Here is a 24,341-nt window from a genome sequence, read left to right on the forward strand (position 1 = left end):
CTTAGATACGAGCGAATCTGGTCCCGAAACCCTATTTGGCGCTGTCCGGAAGGGACGTAATAGGTCTCGGGTCGCGCCAGGCTAGTAAAGACGAGGGGATTAATCCCCCCTTGATAAGGGGAGAAGGCCGGCGGCAGATCCGCAGCAATATATATATATATATATATTTGCTGTTAAGAAATATGATTTTGTAAAAGTTGCTTCAAATTAATCCAAACCTACTAGACAATTATAATACTGCCTCAATGTGGCCAATGCTAAAACGGAAGTAATGCTGTGCATTGGTCCACGTGACTCAATATTCTGCTGCATTCAAAGTCGCCATTTAAACACTTGTATGAAGACTGCAAAGTTTTTCCGTCACTTGACTCTCCCGCGGGTATGAATGTTTCCCGGTATTCGCAGAAAGTTGTAGGAATGGCGCGTGCGTTAACTATTGGTGCCTTGGATGGAGTTACTTTTAATTTTAATTATTCAATATTCTGTCTGGATACCACAAGGTTGCTCTGTGACGTGGATGTGTGCACGACAAAGATTTATGTAACATTAATTCACCAAAGTCAGAGATGTTGTTTCACAAATAGGAGATGTTTTAAGTAAGAGATTGCGCACGCTATTAAAAGAGGTAAGATAAAGCAATAAAGTATTTGGCGGAAAACCTATTGTCTTTGGAGTTGATTTCAGACAAGTATTGCCAGGTGTGCACCACAGATCAAGAACATAAATAATCGAGGCATCCATGAAGTCTTCAACATTCTGGCCTTCAATTCAATCATTAATATTGTCGAAGAATATGCGAACGCGAGAAGGAGCACAAAGATTCAGTGAATGGCTCCTTCAGCTTGTTAATAGCAATGTTACACAAGAGGGATTGGCAGATGACATGTGTCCTTTACCTGAGGAGTGCATAATTGAAGGAGATGTAATCACAGACATTTTGGAGCCTCCCTTCAGCAAAATGACAGATCGAATGCGCTGAATAGAGCAATTCTATGCCCGAAAAATGAAGACTGTCTTCCGATTAATTAACATCATTGAAAATGTTTTGGAAGGGCAAGCCAAAACATGCTGGTGTTGATGAAGTTGTTTCAGATGAGCTTGAAGAAAGGCGCAACATCAAAGTGGATTACATACACACCTTAACACCAGCAGGACTTCTCCCCCACATGAACTTACTTTTTTTTTTTGTATGCTGAATCGAGGCTCGTGAAAGAGCTGACATTTACTTCACAAACAAATCAACCAGACAAACAAAATATATAAAAAGAGGGAGCGGAAGACAAGAGAATGGGAAGCACACAAACACTTGAGAGCACACAACATTTAAGAGCAGGGAGATGTGTGGGAGGGAGAGGGCTTGGGGGGAGGAGGCGTGGGAAGGCGGGGGGGGGGGGGGGGGTGGGAGAAGTATAAAACACAAGGGCACCAAGGACTTCCAGGACAGAAGTTGGTATTTCAAAAAGTGGAATTGGGGTGAAATTATCGGGGATAGAAAAGATCAAGGTTTTGGATGGGGGAAGATAAGAGATGGTGGTGAACAGCTGTTTTAAAGACCTGGAGGGTGGAGTGGGATTGAAGAGAGTGAGGGAGTTTGTTCCAGAGGCGGGAGAAAAGAGGAATGAAGGAGTGAAGGTGAATAAGAGGGTTGCAGGCAGATCTTGTGCGACCTGTAGGAATATTTGCGGGACAGAGCCCAGAGAGAGCTGGGGGGGCAAGGCCAGAAAGGAGTCGGTAGAAGACGGAAAGACCACCAACCTGTCTGCGGTGAGTGAGTGAGAGGCCCTTGGAGTTAGCTTCATCGCGGGAGATTCCAATGATTCTGAATGCTTTGCTTTCAACAGCGTGAAGACGAGCTAGGTGTGAGGCAGGAGCACCAGCCCAGAGGGGAGAGCAGTATTCCATTGAGCTGCGGATGAAAGCCTTGTATGTGGTGAGGAGCTCAGGTGTGCCAAGGAAGGACTTCGCACGACGGAGGATGCCCAGTCGGCGACTGGCTTTGGAGGCCAGATTTGAAATGTGGTTTTCCCAGGAAAGATCATGGCAGATAGTGAGACCCAAAAGTTTGAGTGACGGAACTTCTTGGAGAGGATTATTCAGAAAGTAGATGGGAGGGTTGTCCAGTCGGTCTTTTCGGAGAGACATCGTAAGAGTGTGAGATTTGTCAGGATTGAAAGACATGTTCCACTTGTTTGCCCAGTCTGTGATTTTGTCCAGGTCTGCAGAGAGTGAGGAGGCTGCAGACTGCCGATCTGAGGGATGAAGAATGGAGCGACAGAGAGTAGAGTCATCAGCAAAGAGATAGAGAGGATTTTCAAGAGAGTCGGAGAGATCATTGATGAAGACCATAAAAAGCACAGGGCCCAGAACACTGCCTTGGGGAACTCCAGCCTGAACAGGAAGAGGAGATGAGAGAAACCCATTCAGGGCCACACGTTGACTACGACTAGAGAGGAAGTCCGCCAGCCATGCGTGGAGATTTCCATGGATACCAACAGAGGAGAGTTTGGTGAGCAGAGCGGGGTGCCAGACCGTATCGAAGGCACGTGATATGTCAAGGGAGACGGCTCTAATTTCCTGTTTGGCATTGAGGACCTCCATCCATTGCTGAGAAAGCAGTAGCAGCATGTCCAGAGTAGAGTGACCAGGTCTGAAACCAAATTGATGATCAGAGATCAAGCCATTGGAGAAGAGGAAAGATTTCATATCTGAAGCAATGATGGATTCCATGACTTTACTGATAATTGAGAGAAGGCTGATTGGTCTGTAGTTGCTGGGATCTGTTTTTGCACCTTTTTTGTGCAAATCGGTGATGTTGGCAGATTTCCAAGCAGATGGCAGATGACCTTGAGCAAAAGAGAGTGTGAAGAGAACAGAGAGAGGGAGTGAAAGAGCGGAAGAACAAGATTTTAGGACCCGTGGGCTAATGCCGTCAGGTCCAGTTGCAGAATCAGAGTCGAGGGTTGACAGAAACTTTTCCACCTTGTCAGGAGGAAAGGACACAGAGTCCAGGAGCAGCTGGGCACGAGCTTACTTTAAAGCTTACTTTAAAAGTTACAATTGGTATGCTGATACACAGCATAAATACAGTATGAAGAAAGGACTGGTAAATGGTGCACGATTCATTATTTTGAACACACATATCAATATGATAGAAGTAGAAATGTTGGATGGAGCTACAAAAGCGAAAAAGCTATCGATTCCTAGAATTGATTTACAGACGTCAGAGCCAAATTTGATCTTTCAATTTAAGCGAAGACAATTTCCAAAACTGGAGGCCTATGCAAAGACCATCAACAAATTGCAAGGACAAACGTTTGACAAAATTTGACTTTTCTTGCCTGCCCCTGTTTTTTCACATGATCATGGCCAACTTTATGGGACATTTTTGAGAGTTTGTTGATCAGCAGATATTAAAGTGAAAGTTGTAAATGCAACACAAGGAAAAAGCAAAAATCAGACGAAGACGTTTACTAAAAACAGTGTATCCAGAAATTTTGAATTGACTTTGAGTGGATTTACTTGGGAATAAATGTAAATATTGTTTCTATTTTGCTTTTGTTCCGGTTTAAAATCTTTATTTCAACCAGACTTTGTGGACAGCCAAGACAGCTTTGCAGACAGCATTTCCTAAGCCTTAAATTATCTTCATATGGTAAGTTTGCCCAATCAAATTTTTAAATAAATCAATAAGTTGTTAAATTCACATGTTACATTTTTCTTTTCTTGAAGTGCCGGGTTCCTTTGAGACCCCTTTTTTCTTTTTTATATGCATAAAAACTATTTGGTTGATGTGGTGAAAGGTGGCCAAGGGGAGGGGGGGGAGGGGAGGGAGGTGAGGTTACCCACTTCAGGCCATTGAGGTAAATGTGATTGGCTGGACCTGTAGGTTATGTTCATCCTGCCTGCGGAGTCATGACGCATTCTTTGAGTGACTTTTCTCATTTTTTGTTTCCGCTACTGCACCTGTGGTATGATGTTGGGTACAAAAGCTTTTGCGTTGATCCGCCAGCTTGAAGGACTAGAGCGTGCTTGAACAGGTGACAGGACATCCTTCATCATGCGCTTCTGGTGCATCTCACTCTCAATGTGACCGATATTCCCCATGTTTCTGCAAAAAGAACGATATGGCATCTTAAACAAAACATTGCGGCGAGGACACAAAGCCCGAGAAGGAAAGGTCCCTCATTGGTTGCCATCTTTCAGGGTATCAAAATGCAAAATGAAGCCCTCCTCCTGCCCTCCAAGAGCCTGGTATTAATATATCTCAATCAAGAAAGCTCTGCCAAAGTCTTACCCTTTCAATCACGTTTTGAGGACTAAGTTATGACCTAATGTGACCTTGACCTGATGGAAATCTAACACTGGGGCATGCAGAGGAGTGTTTTAACCTTTTCGCACTGGAGCATGTTCAGTTCTCATAGTTTTGTGTGCAAGAGCTCTTTATGGACAGTCACGGAACCACAGACTGCCTCCAATCAGCATTTTGTAGTATTTCCTGATATCCATCACAAATATATATATATATATATATATATATATATATATATATATATATATATATATATATATATTTACGGATTCGTCACTTCCGCTGTTGTGGTTTTCACCCACTTGACATGTTGCTGATATTATGTATTATTATTATTATTCGCAAAAGGTTTATTATTCAGGAACAGCTATCTAAAGTTTAAAAGGTTCACGTAAAATGATACAGGAAATCGTGCACCGAAAAAGGACGAGTGAAGAAGAGGAGGCGGTGAGAAAAGTCGGAGAAGAAGCTGGTTGCTTTGCGTTCTGGGTCGACCGTTGTCGAGCAAGAGACAGGAGTGAACTTTGGGTTTCCTGGAAAGGGATTCCGCGATAGAGTTGTTATCGCTGTGACTGATCAAACCTGCGTGTCAGGTTGGCGTTGGATTCGGAGGAACCATCGTCGTGTGATTACATCTCAAGTACGAACCGTCCGCCATTTTGACTCGTGCGATTCGCGCGTCGAGCAAACTTTCCTTGCTTCGTCAACCGTTTCCACCGCGTTCAGACGTATCTGTGGTGTGTGTGTGCACCGAGGCTTCTGACAATTACTTTGCGGCTCGCCGACCGTGAACAGTGAAAGTTCGTACCTGGAGGGGGCCTTTGGATTTCCCAGTCGCCGTGAGTGCGCCTTTGTGCTACTTTAACCACGTGACCCTTTTCTCCGCTTTGGGCCACGTGCGCCTTGGTGCTGTTTTGGGCGGCGTGTCTGTGCCTGCCCTCGGAACGAGATTCTGGTTTAGAGTCGACATCGTTCCGTTGATCACTGGAGGGGACCAACTCTGAGCTCGAAGTCGGGAATATAGAGACATTGGGGAAGGTTCTTTCCACTCACTTGGAACACTGTGAGTTACCTTATCCATGCTAGCTGAAGGAATAGAGAGTGCACTCTTAATTGTCATTTGTGGTAATGTTATTTCTGTGTGATTTATAATATATTATTGGTTTGTTCATAACCATTGGTGTTGTTTCCTTATTGATTTCGACACGGAATAATATATTTTCTGCCGGGTCTCCTCTCGGGGTTCGGAGGTTTACCGAGACCAGGGGATCGGTGAGGAACCCGTAACAATATATATATATATATATATATATATGTATGTATGTATGTATGTATGTATGTATGTATGTATGTATGTATGTATGTATGTATAACTGTAAGAAATAGTAGAAACTCCACAGTACGAGCAGGGCGTCTCATTTGCATTGAATAAATAATCGTTAGATTAAATAAGACGCGGACGTAGCTTCAGGACGTCGATCTTTAATTGTCGACAAGCTTTCGACCAACAAAGGTCTTGTTCTGAGTCTACAAAAACAGCAGGCATGTATATCAGTCAAGTATGTATCGTGATATGTGTGTAAGATGTGTGACGTGTAGAAAATGCATACAAAAGGAAGAGCCACGCCAAAGTTCACTCACCGGCCCCAAGTTCAACGGAAGTGAAGCGCACCTTCCATTTACCGTTTGCGTTACAGTTCCGGTGCACGTGCATATACAAATATAGAGATATACATACATAAACACACAAGCATATATTCATATACCATTTATATTCATATAATATATTTATATATTTATATGAATGACATACAGACTTGGCATTTAATATGGAATATTTTTTTTTTCTTGACTTGAGTTTACTTTCTGCAATCAGTATATCAATCTGGTGAGTTTCTTTTACCCTTCGGTGATGTCTTTGTTGAAAGAACCATGTCACTGATTGTCTTTCGCAGCAAGAAGTCAATAACAGGATTATATCACAGGTGGCGTGACAAAATGTAAGGACAGGTACATTTGACGATTGGCTTCACAATCGGGTATATAAGGGTTGTTGCGTTCTGTATTAGTGGAAAACAACTGCTGCACGTCTACAAAAGTTATTGCCGCTTCCTCTGGAGATGGTCCGTCAACTTGACAATGCTGTTTGTCATGGAGTGGTGGCTTTACGAAATTCTGGCATTAAACAGGTGGCTATTGCTCGGCAGTATGGCATTACTCAAGGTCAGGTGTCAAAGATCCTGAAACGAAATGCTCAGAGGGGTGTCCCTCCTCCAATACCGAGGCCAGGATGTCCACACAGAACCACAAGGAGAGATGATCGCCAGCTGCACCGGTTAGTCTGCAATGGTCGACTGGTCGTACCAAGTCAGCTAATCGGCTTTGGGCTGAGTGGCAGCAACTGACAAATGTGCCTGTATCCAGAAGGCTAGTCAACCAACGACTGGTTCAAGCAGGCTATCGTGCCAGGCGTTCCCTGAGAAAGCCATGCCTGACCAGACAACACAGCCAGCGCCGATTGCAGTGGGCCAGAGAGCATCGTCAATGGCAGCCAGGACACTGGAATCACGTGACCTTCAGTGACGAGTCTAGATTTCTGGTCTATCGTCCAGATGGCCGCATCCGAGTGCGCAGACAAGTGCATGAAGCCCACAACGAAGATTGTATAGTGCCAAGAGTCCAAGCTGGAGATGGTGGGGTGACCGTTTGGGCTGCTTTTCTTGCAGGGGGCAAAACTGACCTGGTTGTTCTGAATGGAAAGCTGAACCAGTTCAAGTACAGGGTCATTCTGGAAGAAACATTCCTTCCATTTACTCGTGCAGCCTTTCGAGGAAACTTTGTCTTCCAAGATGACAATGCAGGGCCTCATCGTGCTCGCTTGATCGACACTTTCTTGCTGACCGTGGTGTCGAGCATATGGATTGGCCTGCCATGTCCCCGGATATGAATCCGATAGGGAACTTGTGGGCAGAATTAACGCGTCAAATCGACAACTTGGACCAGCAGCCTACCTCTGTGCTTGAATTGCAGCAGACTCTTGTCACTGCATGGCAAGCGATTCCTGTCCAAACCTTGGCAAATCTCGTGAACAGCATGCCTCGACGTGTACGTGCTCTCCTGAATGCTCGTGGGGGCTACACGAAGTACTGAACTGTAATTTTACTGTCCGTAATCCCAGTCATAATTTAGCTTTTATTTTTGTTGAAAATGTTTTTGGCTAATGTGCAAAATAAAGAGATACTTCTGGAAAACGCACAGAAGTTTAACACAGTACTGTACGTGAATTGAGTTCGATATCAGTTGACATCACTTTCAAGGATCAATTTATTTGCTTTGAAATGTCAAATGTGATTTTTGTTTCTTTTAAAGGTCACATTAACAAAATCTAGAATAATTTCAACATAATTCCAATGAACTTTTGGATCTAAGTCATCTTGAAAAGTAAGTTTACCCCCACAAAAAAAATATTCCATATTAAATGCCAAGTCTGTATAAAGGTAGAATGAATGAATGAATGAATGAATGAATGGGTTACGGTTAACAATTTGATTGGGTTGATGTAGGAACATGCTTTAGTCATCAAAATTTATGCCATGAGGGATTTTTGTCCGAAGTTTGTGTATCCAAAAGGACTCACGTTTCAGAATCGTGGTGTGTGATCGATTTGTGATTGATTCAATGGCAGAGATTTGAATGTCATTTATAGAGTGATCCGGTTGATTAAAGTGTATCGTGTAAGGTAGAGATTTGCCCTGACTGGTGTGGAAGTTATTGATTTCTGACCGGGTGTTATTAAATCGTGTGTAGAGTGTATTCTCAGTTTTTCCAACATATTGTTTGGTGCACTTTTGGCAAGTGATTAGGTATATGACCCATGTAGATTTGCAGTTCATATAGGAGGTGATGGGGAATTTTTGTCCAGTGCTAGAACTACAGAATTTGTTTCCTTCTAGTAAATGCTTGTGAATAATGCATTTGTTTGCTGTGCATTTATAGAAGCCAGGGATCCTAGTTTGTTTGTTGTGGGGCTGTGGGTGCTTTGCTTTTACCAAGAGGTCCCTGAGTGTCCGACCACGTCGAAATGATGTTCCTGGAGGTTGAGGAAATGTGGTGCCGAGTGTTTCTGATTGATGGAGGAGAGGAAGGGCCTTATTCAAAATACTTGGCAATTGGGATGAGGTAGCAGAGTAGGTGGTTACCAGTGGGACACGGTTAGTTGCAGGTTTGGGTTTGTAAGTCAGAAGGTCTGCTCTCGGTATGTGTTTTGCTCGGGTTATTGCTTCTTTCACAGAGTGAGGGTCATAGTTTCTTGCAATGAAGTGTGTTTCTAATTGGCAGAGAGAAGTTTCTTCTGCCATTTTTGTTGAGCAAATGCGTCTTACTCTGAGTGCTTGACTGTATGGTATGCTTGCAATTGTATGTTTAGGATGAGATGAAGAAGGGAGAAGGTAAGAGTGAGTGTCTGTTGGTTTGGTGTATAGTTCTGTTTCGAGTCTGTTATTTTGAAGCGTGGGTGATGTGTCTAGAAAGTGAACTCCGGACTGTGAGCTGTCGAATGTAAACTTGATGGTCGGATGAATCAAATTTAATTCATTTTGGAATTGTGCGAGACTACGGGGGGATTTTGACCAGATGAACTGGATGTCATCAATATAACGTACCCAGGATTTTTCCAAGATGCCGTGATGAGGTTGTGCATTGATCTTGGCCTCTATCATTCCCATGAAGATGTTAGCATACGATGGTGCAACAGGGGTACTCATAGCGGTACCTTGAGTTTGAATGTAATGTCGTCCGTTGAATTGGAAATTATTCAGTTTGAGTGTCAGTTCTAATAGGCGCATAAGGTCTTGAGTAGGTGGCATTGGGACTTGTCGTGTATCGAGGGCTTTGCGGCATGCAGACAGGCCTTCTGAATGTGGAATATTAGTGTAGAGGGATGTAACATCTGCTGTGACTAAAATGGTTTGGGAGTTGAAAGGTGAGTATATTCTGTTCAATCCTTGGATGTGGGTCAGAAAACTGGTTGTGTCCTTGAGGTATGAGGAGAGATTCAACACGAGAGGACGTAAATGACAGTCAACAAATTTTGATATGAGAACAGTTGGAAATGTGCAGCCAGACACGATTGGTCTACCTGGATTGTTTACCTTGTGTATTTTAGGAAGAAAATAAAGGTTAGGGCAATGAGGATCTTTTGGAACCAAGCGAGATTTGATGGTTTTATCCACCCGAATAGAATCTACTACCTTTTTAACCTCCAAGATGTAAAAGGGTTGGGTCGGATGGGAGCTCTTTGTAAGTATCACTATGTAGTTGACGATTACCTTCTGCAACGTAATCGGTAGTCGACATAATGACAATGGCAGTACCTTTATCTGCTGGCTTTATGACTATCTTTTCATTATTTTGGAGATTGTGAAGTGCTTGTCGCTCTGCCTTTGTAAGATTGTCCTTATGTCTGGAACAATTATATTTTTGTGCCACCTTTTCAATTTCATTGCTCACTTGTTCCATATAGACATGTAGATATGGATTGTCAACACGTGGTGTCCAGGTGCTTTTTGGTTTAGGGAAAGTGAGTTGTGGTGTATTAGTATCGGTGTATGTGATTGTATGCGTGTTTGTTGGTGTTGTTTGTTGTGGCGTTGATGGTGCTGGGTGTACTTTAGCAAAGTGTGCCTTTAATGTCATTCGCCTACAGAAATCTTTTAAATCCTCTTTCAATTGTAATTGGTCTATTTGTGGAGCGATTGGGCAAAATTTTAAACCCTTAGAGAGCAGGTTTATTTCCGACTCACTGAGGGAATGATTGGAAAGATTGATGATCCCGAGTTTAGGTAGATCTACAAGTTTGGTTGCAGTAGAAGTTCTATTGTTGTTGGTTTGACTATTTTCAACCTCAGCTGTGTTCATTTCCATGGAGGAACGGTTCTGTATGTAATGATGTCTGCGGTTTGTGTATTGTTTTTTACGATAATGTCGATTTTTGTGTTTATGCTTAAGTTGGTCAGAAGTGGTTTGAGAAGTGGTTGGAAGTGGTTGGAGTGGTTGAAGTGGTGGAGAAGTGGTTGGAGAAGTGGTTGTAGTGGTTGGTCAGAAGTGGTTGGAGAAAAGTGGTTGGGAGTGGTGGTTGGAGTTACCTGGTTATTGTTTGCAATGGGTGTATTCTCTTGAGATGGTTTTATATGCTTGCATAACATTTCATCACGTTTAAGTTTCCTTTCCTTAACTTTAACAATGTAGTGTTTAGCAGCCATTAGCTTATCATGGAATGAGCACATTATGTGGTGGTATTGGCCAGGATTCACATTCTTCCACATCTTCTCCTTCTTTTGGCTGATGTTCTCATTCAATTTGATTAATTTTATTTTTACTTGTGTTATTACAATCTCCAGTAGTTGTTGAGCAGTGTTCCATAGCAGTAGATTCCAACGTGCAGTGATGACGTCATCATTGGTTCGAGTTGCGAAGCAAGATCGTTTTTTAATGAGGAGACCTTTAGGTACGATCCCTCGTTGTTTATATTCGTTTAGGTAAGTGAAGTGTAGTTCATGTCTTTGTCTTTTTTGCATCAATCGTTGAAGTTCATTGATCGTGGTGGTCAGGTATACATCGTTGTTGTTGTTGTTGTTGTTGTGAGCGCGATCGCCATTTCGTGACATGTCTGCTGTGATGGTAATGTAGAAATACTGAAGCCGTCCAACCCTACACGGATCCCAACAGGGCTTGGAGTTCTGTTGGAATTCTGAGATTCCATATTCGCAACAATATATATAACTGTAAGAAATAGTAGAAACTCCACAGTACGAGCAGGGCGTCTCATTTGCATTGAATAAATAATCGTTAGATTAAATAAGATGCGGACTTAGCTTCAGGACGTCGATCTTTAATTGTCGACAAGCTTTCGACCAACAAAGGTCTTCTTCTGAGTCTACAAAAACAGCAGGCATGTATATCAGTCAAGTATGTATAGTGATATGTGTGTAAGATGTGTGATATGTGTAGAAAATGCATACAAAAGGAAGAGCCACGCCAAAGTTCACTCACCGGCCCCAAGTTCAACGGAAGTGAAGCGCACCTTCCAGTTACCGTTTGCGTTACAGTTCCGGTGCACGTGCATATACAAATATAGAGATATACATACATAAACACACAAGCATATATTCATATACCATTTATATTCATATAATATATTTATATAAATGACATATAAAGGTAGAATGAATGAATGAATGAATGGGTTACGGTTAACAATTTGATTGGGTTGATGTAGGAACATGCTTTAATCATCAAAATTTATGCCATGAGGGATTTTTGTCCGAAGTTTGTGTATCCAAAAGGACTCACGTTTCAGAATCGTGGTGTGTGATCGATTTGTGATTGATTCAATGGCAGAGATTTGAATGTCATTTATAGAGTGATCCGGTTGATTAAAGTGTATCGTGTAAGGTAGAGATTTGCCCTGACTGGTGTGGAAGTTATTGATTTCTGACCGGGTGTTATTAAATCGTGTGTAGAGTGTATTCTCAGTTTTTCCAACATATTGATTGTTTGGTGCACTTTTGGCAAGTGATTAGGTTTATGACCCATGTAGATTTGCAGTTCATATAGGAGGTGATGGGGAATTTTTGTCCAGTGCTAGAACTACAGAATTTCTTTCCTTCTAGTAAATGCTTGTGAATAATGCATTTGTTTGCTGTGCATTTATAGAAGCCAGGGATCCTAGTTTGTTTGTTGTGGGGCTGTGGGTGCTTTGCTTTTACCAAGAGGTCCCTGAGTGTCCGACCACGTCGAAATGATGTTGGTGGAGGTTGATTTTGTAATTTTTATTTGACATAAATTTTAATGACATTTTAATGACATTTTAATGTTTTTTAAAAAATTAACATTTTAATGACATAAATTTTGATGACTAAAGCATGTTCCTACATCAACCCAATCAAATTGTTAACCGTAACCCATTCATTCATTCATTCATTCATTCATTCATTCTACCTTTATATGTCATTTATATAAATATATAAATATATTATATGAATATAAATGGTATATGAATATATGCTTGTGTGTTTATGTATGTATATCTCTATATTTGTATATGCACGTGCACCGGAACTGTAACGCAAACGGTAACTGGAAGGTGCGCTTCACTTCCGTTGAACTTGGGGCCGGTGAGTGAACTTTGGCGTGGCTCTTCCTTTTGTATGCATTTTCTACACATGTCACACATCCTACACACATCACTATACATACTTGACTGATATACATGCCTGCTGTTTTTGTAGACTCAGATGAAGACCTTTGTTGGTCGAAAGCTTGTCAAATTAAAGATCGACGTCCTGAAGCTACGTCCGCGTCTTATTTAATCTAACGATTTTATATATATATATATATATATATATATATATATATATATATATATATATATATATATACATATACACATACACATACATATACACACACACACACACACACACACACACAGTGAAACCTTGACTTACGAGTGCACCAACTTACGAGTTTTCCGAGATACGAGCCGTCGCTCGGGCGGTTTATTGCTTTGAGATGCGAGCCGAGATCTGAGTTACGAGCTTACGCCACCCGCCACCAGGTGGGTTCCGGTCACGTGGTTATCTTGCCGTGCAAGCATTTCTGCCGTATATCGCTGCTGTTTTGTTTTCGCATTTTGGTTATTTTGGAGCTGACGCCACCCGCCACCAGGTGGGTTCCGGTCACGTGGTTATCTTGCCGTGCAAGCATTTCTGCCGTATATCACTGCTGCTTTGTTTTCGCATGTTGGTTATTTTGGAGCTGACGCCACCCGCCACCAGGTGGGTTCCGGTCACGTGGTTATCTTGCCGTGCAAGCATTTCTGCCGTATATCACTGCTGCTTTGTTTTCGCATGTTGGTTATTTTGGAAAATTTCTTCGTTTTAACCATGGGTCCTAAGAAATTGAGTGCCAAGGGCAGTACTGAGAAGAAGAAGAGGATGATGTGCTTGGATATAAAACACGCAATCGTCGAAAAACATGAGCGAGGTGTGCGTGTTGTCGACTTGGCGAGGCGGAGTGAAGGCAGCTGAAGATTTTATTATAACTTTTGCCGAACTGATAGAAGCCGAACGATACATCCCCCAGCAAATCTTCAACTGTGACGAGACAGGGCTCTTCTGGAAAAAGATGCCGAGGAGGACGTATATAACGGCAGAGGAGAAGAGCATGCCAGGCCACAACTTGTTCAGAGTGCCGGCGATAGCTCGCCTTCTCTTTGTGGAAAACACGGTGAGATCCTTAACATCCAACAACTAATGGGACGCAAACGGGGCGCCCAGTTTAGCGGTACACACATTGATGAATCACCCTGCCTGTGATTCACCCATGACAGGTTATAGCTGGGTCGGGATTCAAACCCAGGCTGGACAGTTTAGAGTCAAGTGTGCGTACCTCCAGTCCAGGCCATCCTGCCAACTTGTATGCTGCATACAGGTGAAATATAAAGCGCGAGATATTTTTATATATACTGTATATTTAAAAAAAAATTGGTGTGGTTTTTGGCGGGCTGGAACGGATTAATAGCATTTCAATGCATTTTAATGGGGAAATTTAATTTGAGAAACGAGCAAATTGAGTTACGAGCTCGGTCACAGAACGAATTAAACTCGTAAGTCAAGGTTTCACTGTATATATATATATATATATATATATATATATATACATATATATATATATATATATATATATATATATATGTATGTATGTATGTATGTATGTATGTATGTATGTATGTATGTATTAAACTTTTCCCGGAGTGATGTCATTATCAAGTTCTACTGTGATCCATGCCTTGATTTCGTGAAATGCCAGTGTACTTACTGCTCATCTCAAGAACATGTAAGAAGGTGTTAAAAAGAAACACAAAACATTTTTAACATCATTGGATGTACAACTTAATGCCTCTTTCCTGTATGTAGCATATGAAAAAAAAAACTTGTTTCCACCAATCACATACATTCGTAAAGGCTCTTAGAAACATCTTGCAAATTGTTAAATGTTGATGACCTTTATTGATATTTCCATGTTCAAATGTAACAAATTAAGTGTAATATGCATATATTTTTGTGTTTTGTCGTATTTACGGTTTTTACAGATGTGACCTTTGTTGTCGGCAAACTTGCTTGCACGAGAATAAGGGGATATCTTTTTATGAAAATTTGTATGCGTAAATTGATGACTTTCGGACCCATGATATAGCATAATTTGCATTGCTTTCGAAATACATGTGACCTTGATGGAGTTGCACTGTGCATTAATTGTTCAATTTCATGACAATTCATACAAGTATACCCCATTGACTTGGAACGATTTACACAAATCTCTTTTATTATTGCTGATGAGGCTGTGTGTGCGCGTGTGCATGCGTGTGCATGCGTGTGTCTGCGTGTTTGTTTTATATATATGCACTGAGGCAGCTAGCTTGTATGAACAGGAGATTATGGGAAATCATCACCTCTCAGTTACTTCCATGGATATTTCTCTTATTCCTCTATTTCTGTGAGTCCAGTTTGTATTCAGGAACAGTATAAGTATGCTTAACCATCCTGAAATGGCCAATCTATTAGTCTAAATGCTGAAAATTTTGTTCAAAAGACTATTTGAATCAGATTTTGTGCTAGTAATGGCAGGTTAAAGTGGTGAGTGAGTTGAACCGAGTCACTGTAAACACACACACACACACACACACACACACACACACACACACACTCACACACACACAAACAGACGCTTCAACCTTTAGTAATAGATGCACAAATCGAGTATAGTATATATTGGTTGGTAACTTCACCTTGTTAAAAAGTTTAAACACGTAAATAATTGTATCGAATATAACCCATTTAGTTGTGCTTATTGATACAAGAAACATCTTGTGATGTTTTGCCAACTAGTCTATCTGCTGATCTTGGTGGGGTGAATGCAAAGGCCACATTAGCTCTTTGTGTTTCAGATGGCTGCCCTGCAGAGTCCATTCTATGGTGACAAGATGAACCTCTACTCACTGTGCAAGAAAATTGAGCAGTGTGATTACCCTCCACTGCCTTCCGACCACTACTCTGACCAGGTTAATGTGAACGTTCACTTTTTACTAGTACCATAATGGCTTTGTTAACCTTAGTCAATTTTTTTGCATTTCCAACAATTCCATTCCGTTATCTTGACCATTGTTACGGTGACTTGTCTCGGAGGATATAGTAAAATTAAAGGTAGTCTATACTCGCAAGAAGCTGCTACTGTTTGCAAATATGTAGTAACCATTTGACGCGTCACGCAATCTGCACTCCAAATTTTTTTATAATCTCAGCGTGCAGACGCATGTCATTATCTTTTGATATTACGATATTTTCCTCTCTATGTCGAGCATAACTTTTGCAGAATTAAGAAAGATATCTTGAAGAAAATCTGAAGGTACTATGGCAAACTGTTACCTTAGCCAGCAAAAGGTTACAAAAGCTCTACAGGGCTTTTTAGCAGACCAGGTCTGGGGTTTGTCTACATGTATGCCAGTTCCACAGCTGCTCCTTCAACCTGAATCAAAGTTAAGTTTTCCGAACCGGATCCGTCGTATTTTTACCTCTGCCACCGAAGGTGGATGGAGGTTATCTTTTCACCTCTGTCTGTTTGTTACTTGCCGGAATAGATTCCGGCGAGTATGTTGGTTGGTTGGTTTGTCTGTCTGTCTGTGCACAGTACTACGTCTACATCGTTGCACATAGCATCGCCATACTTTACACACATATTTGCCTTGCCCTGGAATAGACTGTGCCTTGATTTGAATACTTACCTTGATTGATTACAACAGCAATTAATAAAGACGTATTATAATTAGAAACTCGCTGCTGGGTTTGCCTCGTCACCGCGCCCTCCAGCGGCAAAAATATATCAAAATGGCGCGGGCGAGCTGAACTGTCAATAAATGTAATGATTTTTGTCTGATATTGTTGAAATACTGCTTGTGATACCTCACAGGGGAAGAATAAGTACATTCACAGGGGAAGAATAAGAATAAGTAAGAATAAGTACATAAGATTTTTAAAAAAGTACATTCTGGCAAGTCCTCGGTCTCTGACCGATTTTCTAGTCTGTCTGTCTGTGAACAAGATATCTCAAAAAGTTGTGGACGGATTTGGACGAAACTTGGTGGAAGGGTTGAGTATGTGACGAGGACTAATTGATTCGATTTTGGTGAAGATCTGAATATGGATTCGGATACGAGAGTTATTTAATTTTTAAGTGATTTTTCACCATTTATAGATCTGGCGAAAAGCGATATGTAACATGATATTTTAAAAAGTTGTGGACGAGTTATGACTAAACTTGGTGGACGAGTTTGTTAGGTGACAACAGCAAGCCGATTAGATTTTGGCTCAGATCCGAATCCATATCCGGCCTATCAGTGGATGCAAAACATAAACTGTTCACCCTGGCAGAGCTATGCGCTCTACCGAGTGCCATTCGAGTTACCCTCGCCTGAGGAGAGGTTATTGCATTTGAGTCCGTTTGTTACTTGCCGGAAACGATTCCGGCAAGTATGTTGGTTGGTTTGTCTGTTTGTCTGTTTGTCTGTCTGTTTGTGCACAGTACTACGTCTACATCGTTGCACATAGAATCGCCATACTTTACACACATATTTGTCTTGCCCTGGAATAGACTGTGCCCAATTTTTAACTCTCTCGGCCCAAGGCCTTCATTACGATGTCATTATTCGATAATTTGACAAGTACAAAACTTCATCCAATCAAGATGCAATTTCTTGAGCGCCATGTCGGCATAAACTGGTGGAGAAAAAATAATAATGACGTCATCGGTCACGTGGTTCGGCCGCCATCTCGGAAAAACCGAAAAACTTTGCACCTCTATATCTCCGAAAGTGCTGAAAATAAAAAATTGAGACATGACTCATTGTAAAGAACTCTCCATGGGGAATAAAATATGTTAATGATGATGTCATAGGTGCCTCCATAATGACGTCCAAATTCAACAAGTACAAAACTTCATCCGATCAAGATGAAATTTCTTGAGCATAATCTAGGAATAAATTAGTTTAGAAAACAAATAATGATGACGTCATCAGTCACGTGGTTCGGCCGCCATATTTTTTAATTCCGGCAAGTCCACGGTCTCTGATCGATTTCAGGTTTGTCTGTCTGTTTGTTTGTCCGCACAGAATAAATATGATTTTCTCTGCAACCGTTGGTCCGATTGACAGGAAATTTTCACCATAGGTGCAACTCCACCTGCATAATTTTAAAATGATAATTATGATGTCATAGGTTGCGTGGTATGGGTTCTATCTTTGAAAAACCGAAAAACTTTGCACCTCTATATCTCCGAAAGTGCTGCGTATAAAAATTGAGACATGGCTCATTGTAAAGAACTCTCCATGGGGAATAAAATATGTTAATGATGATGTCATAGGCCCCTCCATTATGACGTCATAATTCGACAAGTACAAAACTTCATCTCAAGATTAAATTTCTTGGACGTCTTCTCGGGATAAATTGTTGGAGAAAAAAAAAAGATGATGTCATCGGTCACGTGGTTCGGCCGCCATATTTTTTTAACACAAAAGCCTTAAAAACCACTGAAAACACGTCCTGGTGAGGGTCTGCAATCTGATTGCTCTTTCTAGTTATGTTATATTTTCGTCCCTGTCTGCTATTTGTATATTCATGGCAATTCTTCTGTGATAAATTGTACTTTGCTGTCTATCGTTGAATTCGTTTTTGCATACAGCCGAGGTTCACTCCATACCATACATGGTATGTACATACCATACATACATGTATGGACATACCATACATACATGGACCACGCTCTAGACCTGCTAGAGTGGGGGTTAGCCTTGCGGTCCCCATGACAATCTTCTCCATTTTGCCCTATTTTCTGCATCTCTCCTTGTTAACCCCCTTGCCTGCATTTCTTCTTCCACCATCTTTAGCCAAGTCTTTTTCGGTCTTCCCCGTCCTCTACTTCCTTCTACATTAATTTCCATCACTCTTCTCAACCAGTCACTTTCATCCTTCCTCAACACATGACCAAACCATCTCAACCTGTTCCTCTTCACAGCATCAATCACAGGCAGTATTCCCATCATCTTTCGCAATTCATCATTTGTCTTCCTCTCTCTCAACGATACTCCACACATCCATCGAACCATTCGCATTTCCACCCTTTCACCCTCTAGCAGGGAAAATGGCCTTAAAATGCCTGTTGTTGTTGTTGTTGTTGTTGTTGTATTAAGAAAACGTATATTATGAAAGCTCTGATAAGGTGTTGGACGTCTGATGCTTTAAAAGTATCATGGCTGTCCTAGTTCTCCATATTAATGCTCTATCTTATATATTCAAATAAGATGACATATTCTCTACAAGAATGAGATGTTCTTCTTCCTTCTTTTTCTCATTAATGTCCATGTGCACAGCCGAACAATTGAGTTTGAAAATCGACACCGTTCATTTCTTTTTCTTTTTTCCTTTTGTGATCAGCTTCGAGAATTGGTTAAGATTTGCATCAGCCCTGGGCCTGAACAGCGACCGGACACCACGTACGTGTACACCGTAGCCAAGCAGATGCATCTGGCCACCTCTACATCACAATCCGCTTAAGATCTACAATTCGAAAGACTATTTTATCTGGACATGCATGTCCATCTAATGCCAGACGTCTGCTACTTGCCACTGTACTCTTCTCCTTTTATTTTCCTTCCCCCCCCCCCCCCCCCCCCCACAGCCCCTTATCCATATCATTCCCTTCTTCGTTATACCCCTGCTGCCCCCTTTCAATGTTTATCCCCATTTCAGTACTTCCACATGTGTGATGACAAGCTGCTTAATTCCTCTGTATTTTAGAAACTCTGTACTCTGGCTTTCAATATTTCTGCTTCACTGAAAGACAATGCGACTCTGACCTCACGCTCACTTGTAACTTTGGGCAAATTCAATTATTTGATCTCCGCAATTTGACCGCAACTCTCATGTTATCCAACCTTCAACTCGATTGCCTTGTGATCTGAGCACTTCCTGAAGGCCCTGTTGAAATCTTAAATTTGTTTGGTTTTAAGATAACCTTCAGGTACATATTATGCAGAAGCTTGTTTTCACACCTCAGTGACTGTATTAAAAAAACTGGCTTTTTATGCTGCACAAAATTTTATTGTGGGCCAAGGGGCTATTTATGTTACTCGTGCATTGGTACTGGGGTTAAATTGATGGAATTATAATTGCGGAAGAAAATATATGATAGGGGAGTGCATGGGATGAGTTGGTAGAGACAAAAAAAAAATCACCAAGCATGCCATGTTCACAAGAGGCATTCCCACAAGGTTCCAAGTCCATTCACTGGCAGGGATGATCGAGGGTTTGGGTAGAACGAACCCATCCACGGTTGGCAATCAGAGCATAGGCTTTAATGGGCCGAATGGCCTCCTTCTGCATTGAAGTTCCTTGTTAGGGGACATATATGATATTAACAACTCTTTGAACGAGTCAAACACATACACTACATGGCCAAAAGTATGTGGACACCCACACATCACACCCATGTGCTTGTCAAAAATCTCATTCCAAAATAATGGGCATTAATATGGAGTTGGTCATCCCTCCCACCCCCTTGCTGCTGCAACAGCCTCCACTCTTGTGGGAAGGCTTTCCACTAGATGTTGGAAAATTGCTGTGGGGATTTGCTTCCATTCAGCCACAAGAGCATTAGTGAGGCCGGGCACTGATTTTGGGCGATTTGGCCTGGCTCGCAGTCAGCGTTTCAATTCATCCAAAGGTGTTCATTGGGGTTGAAGACAGGGCTCTGTGCAGGCCAGTCAAGTTATTCCACACCGATCTCGACAAACCATTTCTGTATGGATCTTGCTTTGTGCATGGGGGCATTGCCATGCTGAAACAGGAAAGGGCCTTCCCCAAACTGTTGCCTCAAAGTTGGAAGCACAATCGTCTAGAATGTCATTGTATGCTGTAGCATTAAGATTTCCCTTCACTGGAAATAAGGGGCCTAGCCTGAACCATGAAAAACAGCCTCAGACCATTATTCCTCCTCCACCAAACTTTACTTTACTCCTCCACCAAACTAACGAGACTTAACGGTTTCACCACCACACCACACCACACTCAACGCCTCTGAGGAAGAGAACTAGTTTGCTCTCGAAACGTCAGGTGATTAATAAAGAATTTTAAATTTCTTTTACTGCTCAGTGTGGTATCCTTTACAATATATACATGCAGACTTGGCATTTAATATGGAATTTTTTTTTTTCTTGACGGGTTTACTTTCTGAACTCGGTACTTGCTCTGATGTTCTTTCTGGACAGCAAAGGTTTCCTCCTGGCACACCTCCCATGTAGATCAAATTTGTGCAGCCTCTTTCTAATGGTAGACTCGTGCACTTTGACATCAACAGTGGCAAGAGCTACCTGTAGGACCCGTGATGACATTCTCGAGACTTCTTTCAGCATCTTGCGGTCTGCTCTCGGGCTGAACTTGCTGGGGCGGCCTGGCCTGAACAAGTTGACAGTTGTTTTGGAATCTTCTCCACTTGTAGATGATCTTCTGGACAGTCGAATGATTCATTTCAAATTGTTTGGAGACCTTTTTTAATCCCTTCCCAGACTCGTAGGCATCTATAACCTTCTTTCTGAAGGCCTGAAGAGCTCTTTTGATCTCGGCATGGTGACGCCACACACTTCAACAACAAAGAGCAAACCAAAGTAAATGTCTGAGGTATAAATAAGACAGGTTCCTCCAAGATCCTCTCTAACGATGTTCTAATCATTTGCACCTGAGCTGGTGCACCTGATTCTAATTTTAGGTATTTGAAGTAGTGAGAAATGTAGGGGTGTACTTACTTTTTCCACATGCAAAATTTGCATTTATGTTTATTTAAATTATACAATGGACTACAAAATGTAAATGTTTCCTGATATTTGTTATATTATATCACCTTTATCTATCAATATTGTTGAAATGAAGATCAAATAGCTATATGTTGAAAAAGTCAAAACTTTACATGGGGTGTACTTACTTTTTCACGTGACTGTATATATATATATATTGTTGCGGATCTCAGAGATGGCACTCCCCTTAGCAAGGGGGGGGGGGGGTTAATCCCCTTGGCCTGTTAAGCTGGCCATCTCTGGTCCTGGTACTTTTAACGCTCTTTTGCAGGGTGGAATTGATCAGGGTTATTGGTCAAGGTGTTCTCCCGAATACCTTTACCAATCCCTCCGCAAAACAGGGAGACAAGTACCGCTCGAACCACGGACAAGATGGTATTTGCCGAGCGGTTTAGCAATCCGCGATTCGAGCCGTTAGCAATTGACTAACCCGATTCCGAGCGTTGGCCAAATCGTGCCACAGGTACTCAATCGAAAGAAGGGACTAAAGCGATTGGGGGAAAGAAGAAACCAAAGTAAGGAATACCAGACATTTATTAATTATGTACAAAACCAAAGAGCCAAAGAAGAAACGAAAGTAATATACAGAAGAAGAAGAAGACACAGGGCAGCCTTAAATTATTCCCCAGGACAACAAACAGGACAGACAAACAGACTTACACGAAAGGGGAATAGCAGGCAGGGATGACTGGAAGAATGGATGAGAAGGCCCAGGCAGACGGTAGGCGTCGAGGTCCGGCTCCAGGAGTCGACTCGCGTCGTGGCGGGAAAACCCTGGCAGGCAGCGAGCGCGTATCGTTCACCGCGAGCGGACGTTGCATATAGCGATGGGACTGGGATGCTCCGTCTTCTCACGCGTCTCTCTCTCTTGCAACTCTTGAACCCTCTCACTCAACTGGTACCTTCTCACCCGACTCTCTCTGCCTTCTCGAACCCTCTCACTCCACTGGTACCTTCTCACCGACTCTCTCTGCCTTTTTCCCCAAAAGGCTTCGTGCTCGTCCTTATATTACCCGTGTTGGAATCAATCCGCGCTTCATAGAGCCACGCCCGCGATGATCTTTCGTCAGCCCTGGTTGGCTGGTGGGGGCTCGCTGGCCCCGCCTCGGGTGGTGCGTCGGCGGGCCACGCCCATGATCTGGCGGCTCCGCCCCCCTTCTTCCTCGGCTTGACCGCATGGCTAATGGCGACTTGGGGCAATCAAACGAACCAAGACAAGGGGCAGTGAACGCTGCCCGACTGTTACTTTGTGGAGACGTGGGTGAGGCGATTGGGGAAATTGAAAGGGACCTATCTTATTTGATTAATGCAACGCAGATTCAACTACTGGGAACAGATCCTTAACTGAAACACATAATAATGAAATAACTACGGAGAGGTCCTATGGTTCGCTACGTGTTGTACATGGACTAACTAGGATGCGATCTTTAACAAACCAATTGATGGGGATATTTACAGGGGAACATTTATAAGGGATGCATTTACTAAAATTTACTAGTGAAGGTTCTAAAAACCGTAACACAGCACCCGTTTTTCCCCTAGGGACGTCCCGGCCCGAAATAACTTTACTTAATGTGACACTCAGGTGTAGTAGCCCTCTACTATTAACCTTACCCTTGAGTGCGACAGTTTTAACACAACTACGTATGTCCCGCCTGCTAGGTTGCATCCTACCTAACAGACTCACGCCCACAGAATAACCGAATTGCGGAATGGTCTTCAAACTATACATTTAGCTGGTGGGGAGCATTATTTACAAGACACTAATTTGTATTTACACTGCAACCCAGGACCTGTCATTTTGGGAGACAAAAATAATAGATCTGAAAAAGAGGAAGAGCATGCACTGCACTGCACCGATACACCATACTCAAGTGTCCGGGGATGCACAATTGATATTGCAGTGCACCCCCGAGCACAAGAGCATTACAAAGCACCAAAGCACCAATCAGCACCAGAAAAACACCCAAGCACCATCCAGTGCTCATTTCACACATTTCAAATAAATAAAAAACACAAACTGTTGACCTTTCTCCTTGTTTCTTGCTCCTGCTCTGCTGATGTTTCTTCCTGATGTTACGTTCTTGTTCTTTGCTTGCTGCCTATTTGAAAATAATAAAAAGGCACACAATGCGTCCATTTTTATTTAGGGCCACCAGAGGCCAACTATGGGTGGTCCACCTGTATGGCAAAAGGCGCCACCTCACCATGGTCCGCAAGCAAAGGACTCTCTCTGGCCATCATGGCCGGTCCCAGCAGAGGGGCCAGGCCCCAACACGTGGGGTCCATCAGTGTGTGGTGGTTGGCCACAAACGTGTGGTCCATAAAGTGAGGCCCGGCCGCAAGTCGTGCGGTCCATAAGGTGGTGTATCGATCGAGGCAGGCTGTGCAGCGGCGGCTCGGGCACACAAGTGCGGCTACCTGCGCACTTCCCCCCGGACCCAAAAGAAACAAGCCGTGAGTCGGGAAGGAAGGGACACAGCAAGCATCGGGGCAAGGTCGCAAGGGTACACATCAAAACAAGGCAATGCAGAGGTGAGGTGCGCATGGGAGCGAGCAGAGAAAGCGCGTCCCTACCGTACATCACCGCCCCTGTCACCTACCCTACCCTTGCCCTTACCCCGTATTTACAAAAAAAACTCTACACATTTACAAATTCCATCTCTATGGTCCTGTCTTCCCCATATCTCCCCTCTATACCAAATTCGTCAACAATCCCAATTTCTCAAATTTGCCATCCATTCCAATTCCTCATCAATTCCTCATAAGGAGGAAGAGATGGAATAATCAAGCACAATGTCACCCCCACGTCATGATGCGTCTCACCATTCCAAAACATTTGCAACAAAAAAAACCAAAACAACCATGGTGTGGAGTCATATCATCACCTCAGGTGAGTGGCTGTAGATGGTGCGAAGAGATTTCAATCCTAACTATCCTCTAAATTACTTTTACATTTTTACTCTACCCGGGGTCTTTCCCTGCCAAACCATTGGCCATCTTACACTATGTGGTTCTAAGAACCGAACTCCCATTGACCAAACTGTGGTGCTCACCAATTTGGGGTCTCAT

The 24,341-nt window shown here is 42.5% G+C and overlaps 1 protein-coding gene across 4 annotated transcripts in view; it reads left to right on the forward strand.

Moving 5' to 3' along the window:
• NEK7 (NIMA related kinase 7) overlaps positions 1 to 20,558 on the forward strand; it is a 131,150-nt gene extending 110,592 nt beyond the window's left edge. For all 4 annotated transcript variants that reach the window (XM_078767521.1, XM_078767522.1, XM_068105208.2 and 1 more), the window contains 2 exons: positions 15,318 to 15,431; positions 18,856 to 20,558. In XM_078767521.1, coding sequence (XP_078623647.1) covers positions 15,318 to 15,431; positions 18,856 to 18,975 — 234 coding nt within the window. In that variant the 3' untranslated portion in view covers positions 18,976 to 20,558. The remainder of the gene's footprint in view (positions 1 to 15,317; positions 15,432 to 18,855) is intronic.
• Positions 20,559 to 24,341: the final 3,783 nt, after the last annotated feature.

The sequence above is a fragment of the Myxine glutinosa genome, chromosome 13, assembly GCF_964187855.1.
Source record: "Myxine glutinosa chromosome 13, kmMyxGlut1.1, whole genome shotgun sequence".
Classification (NCBI taxonomy): domain Eukaryota; kingdom Metazoa; phylum Chordata; class Myxini; order Myxiniformes; family Myxinidae; genus Myxine; species Myxine glutinosa.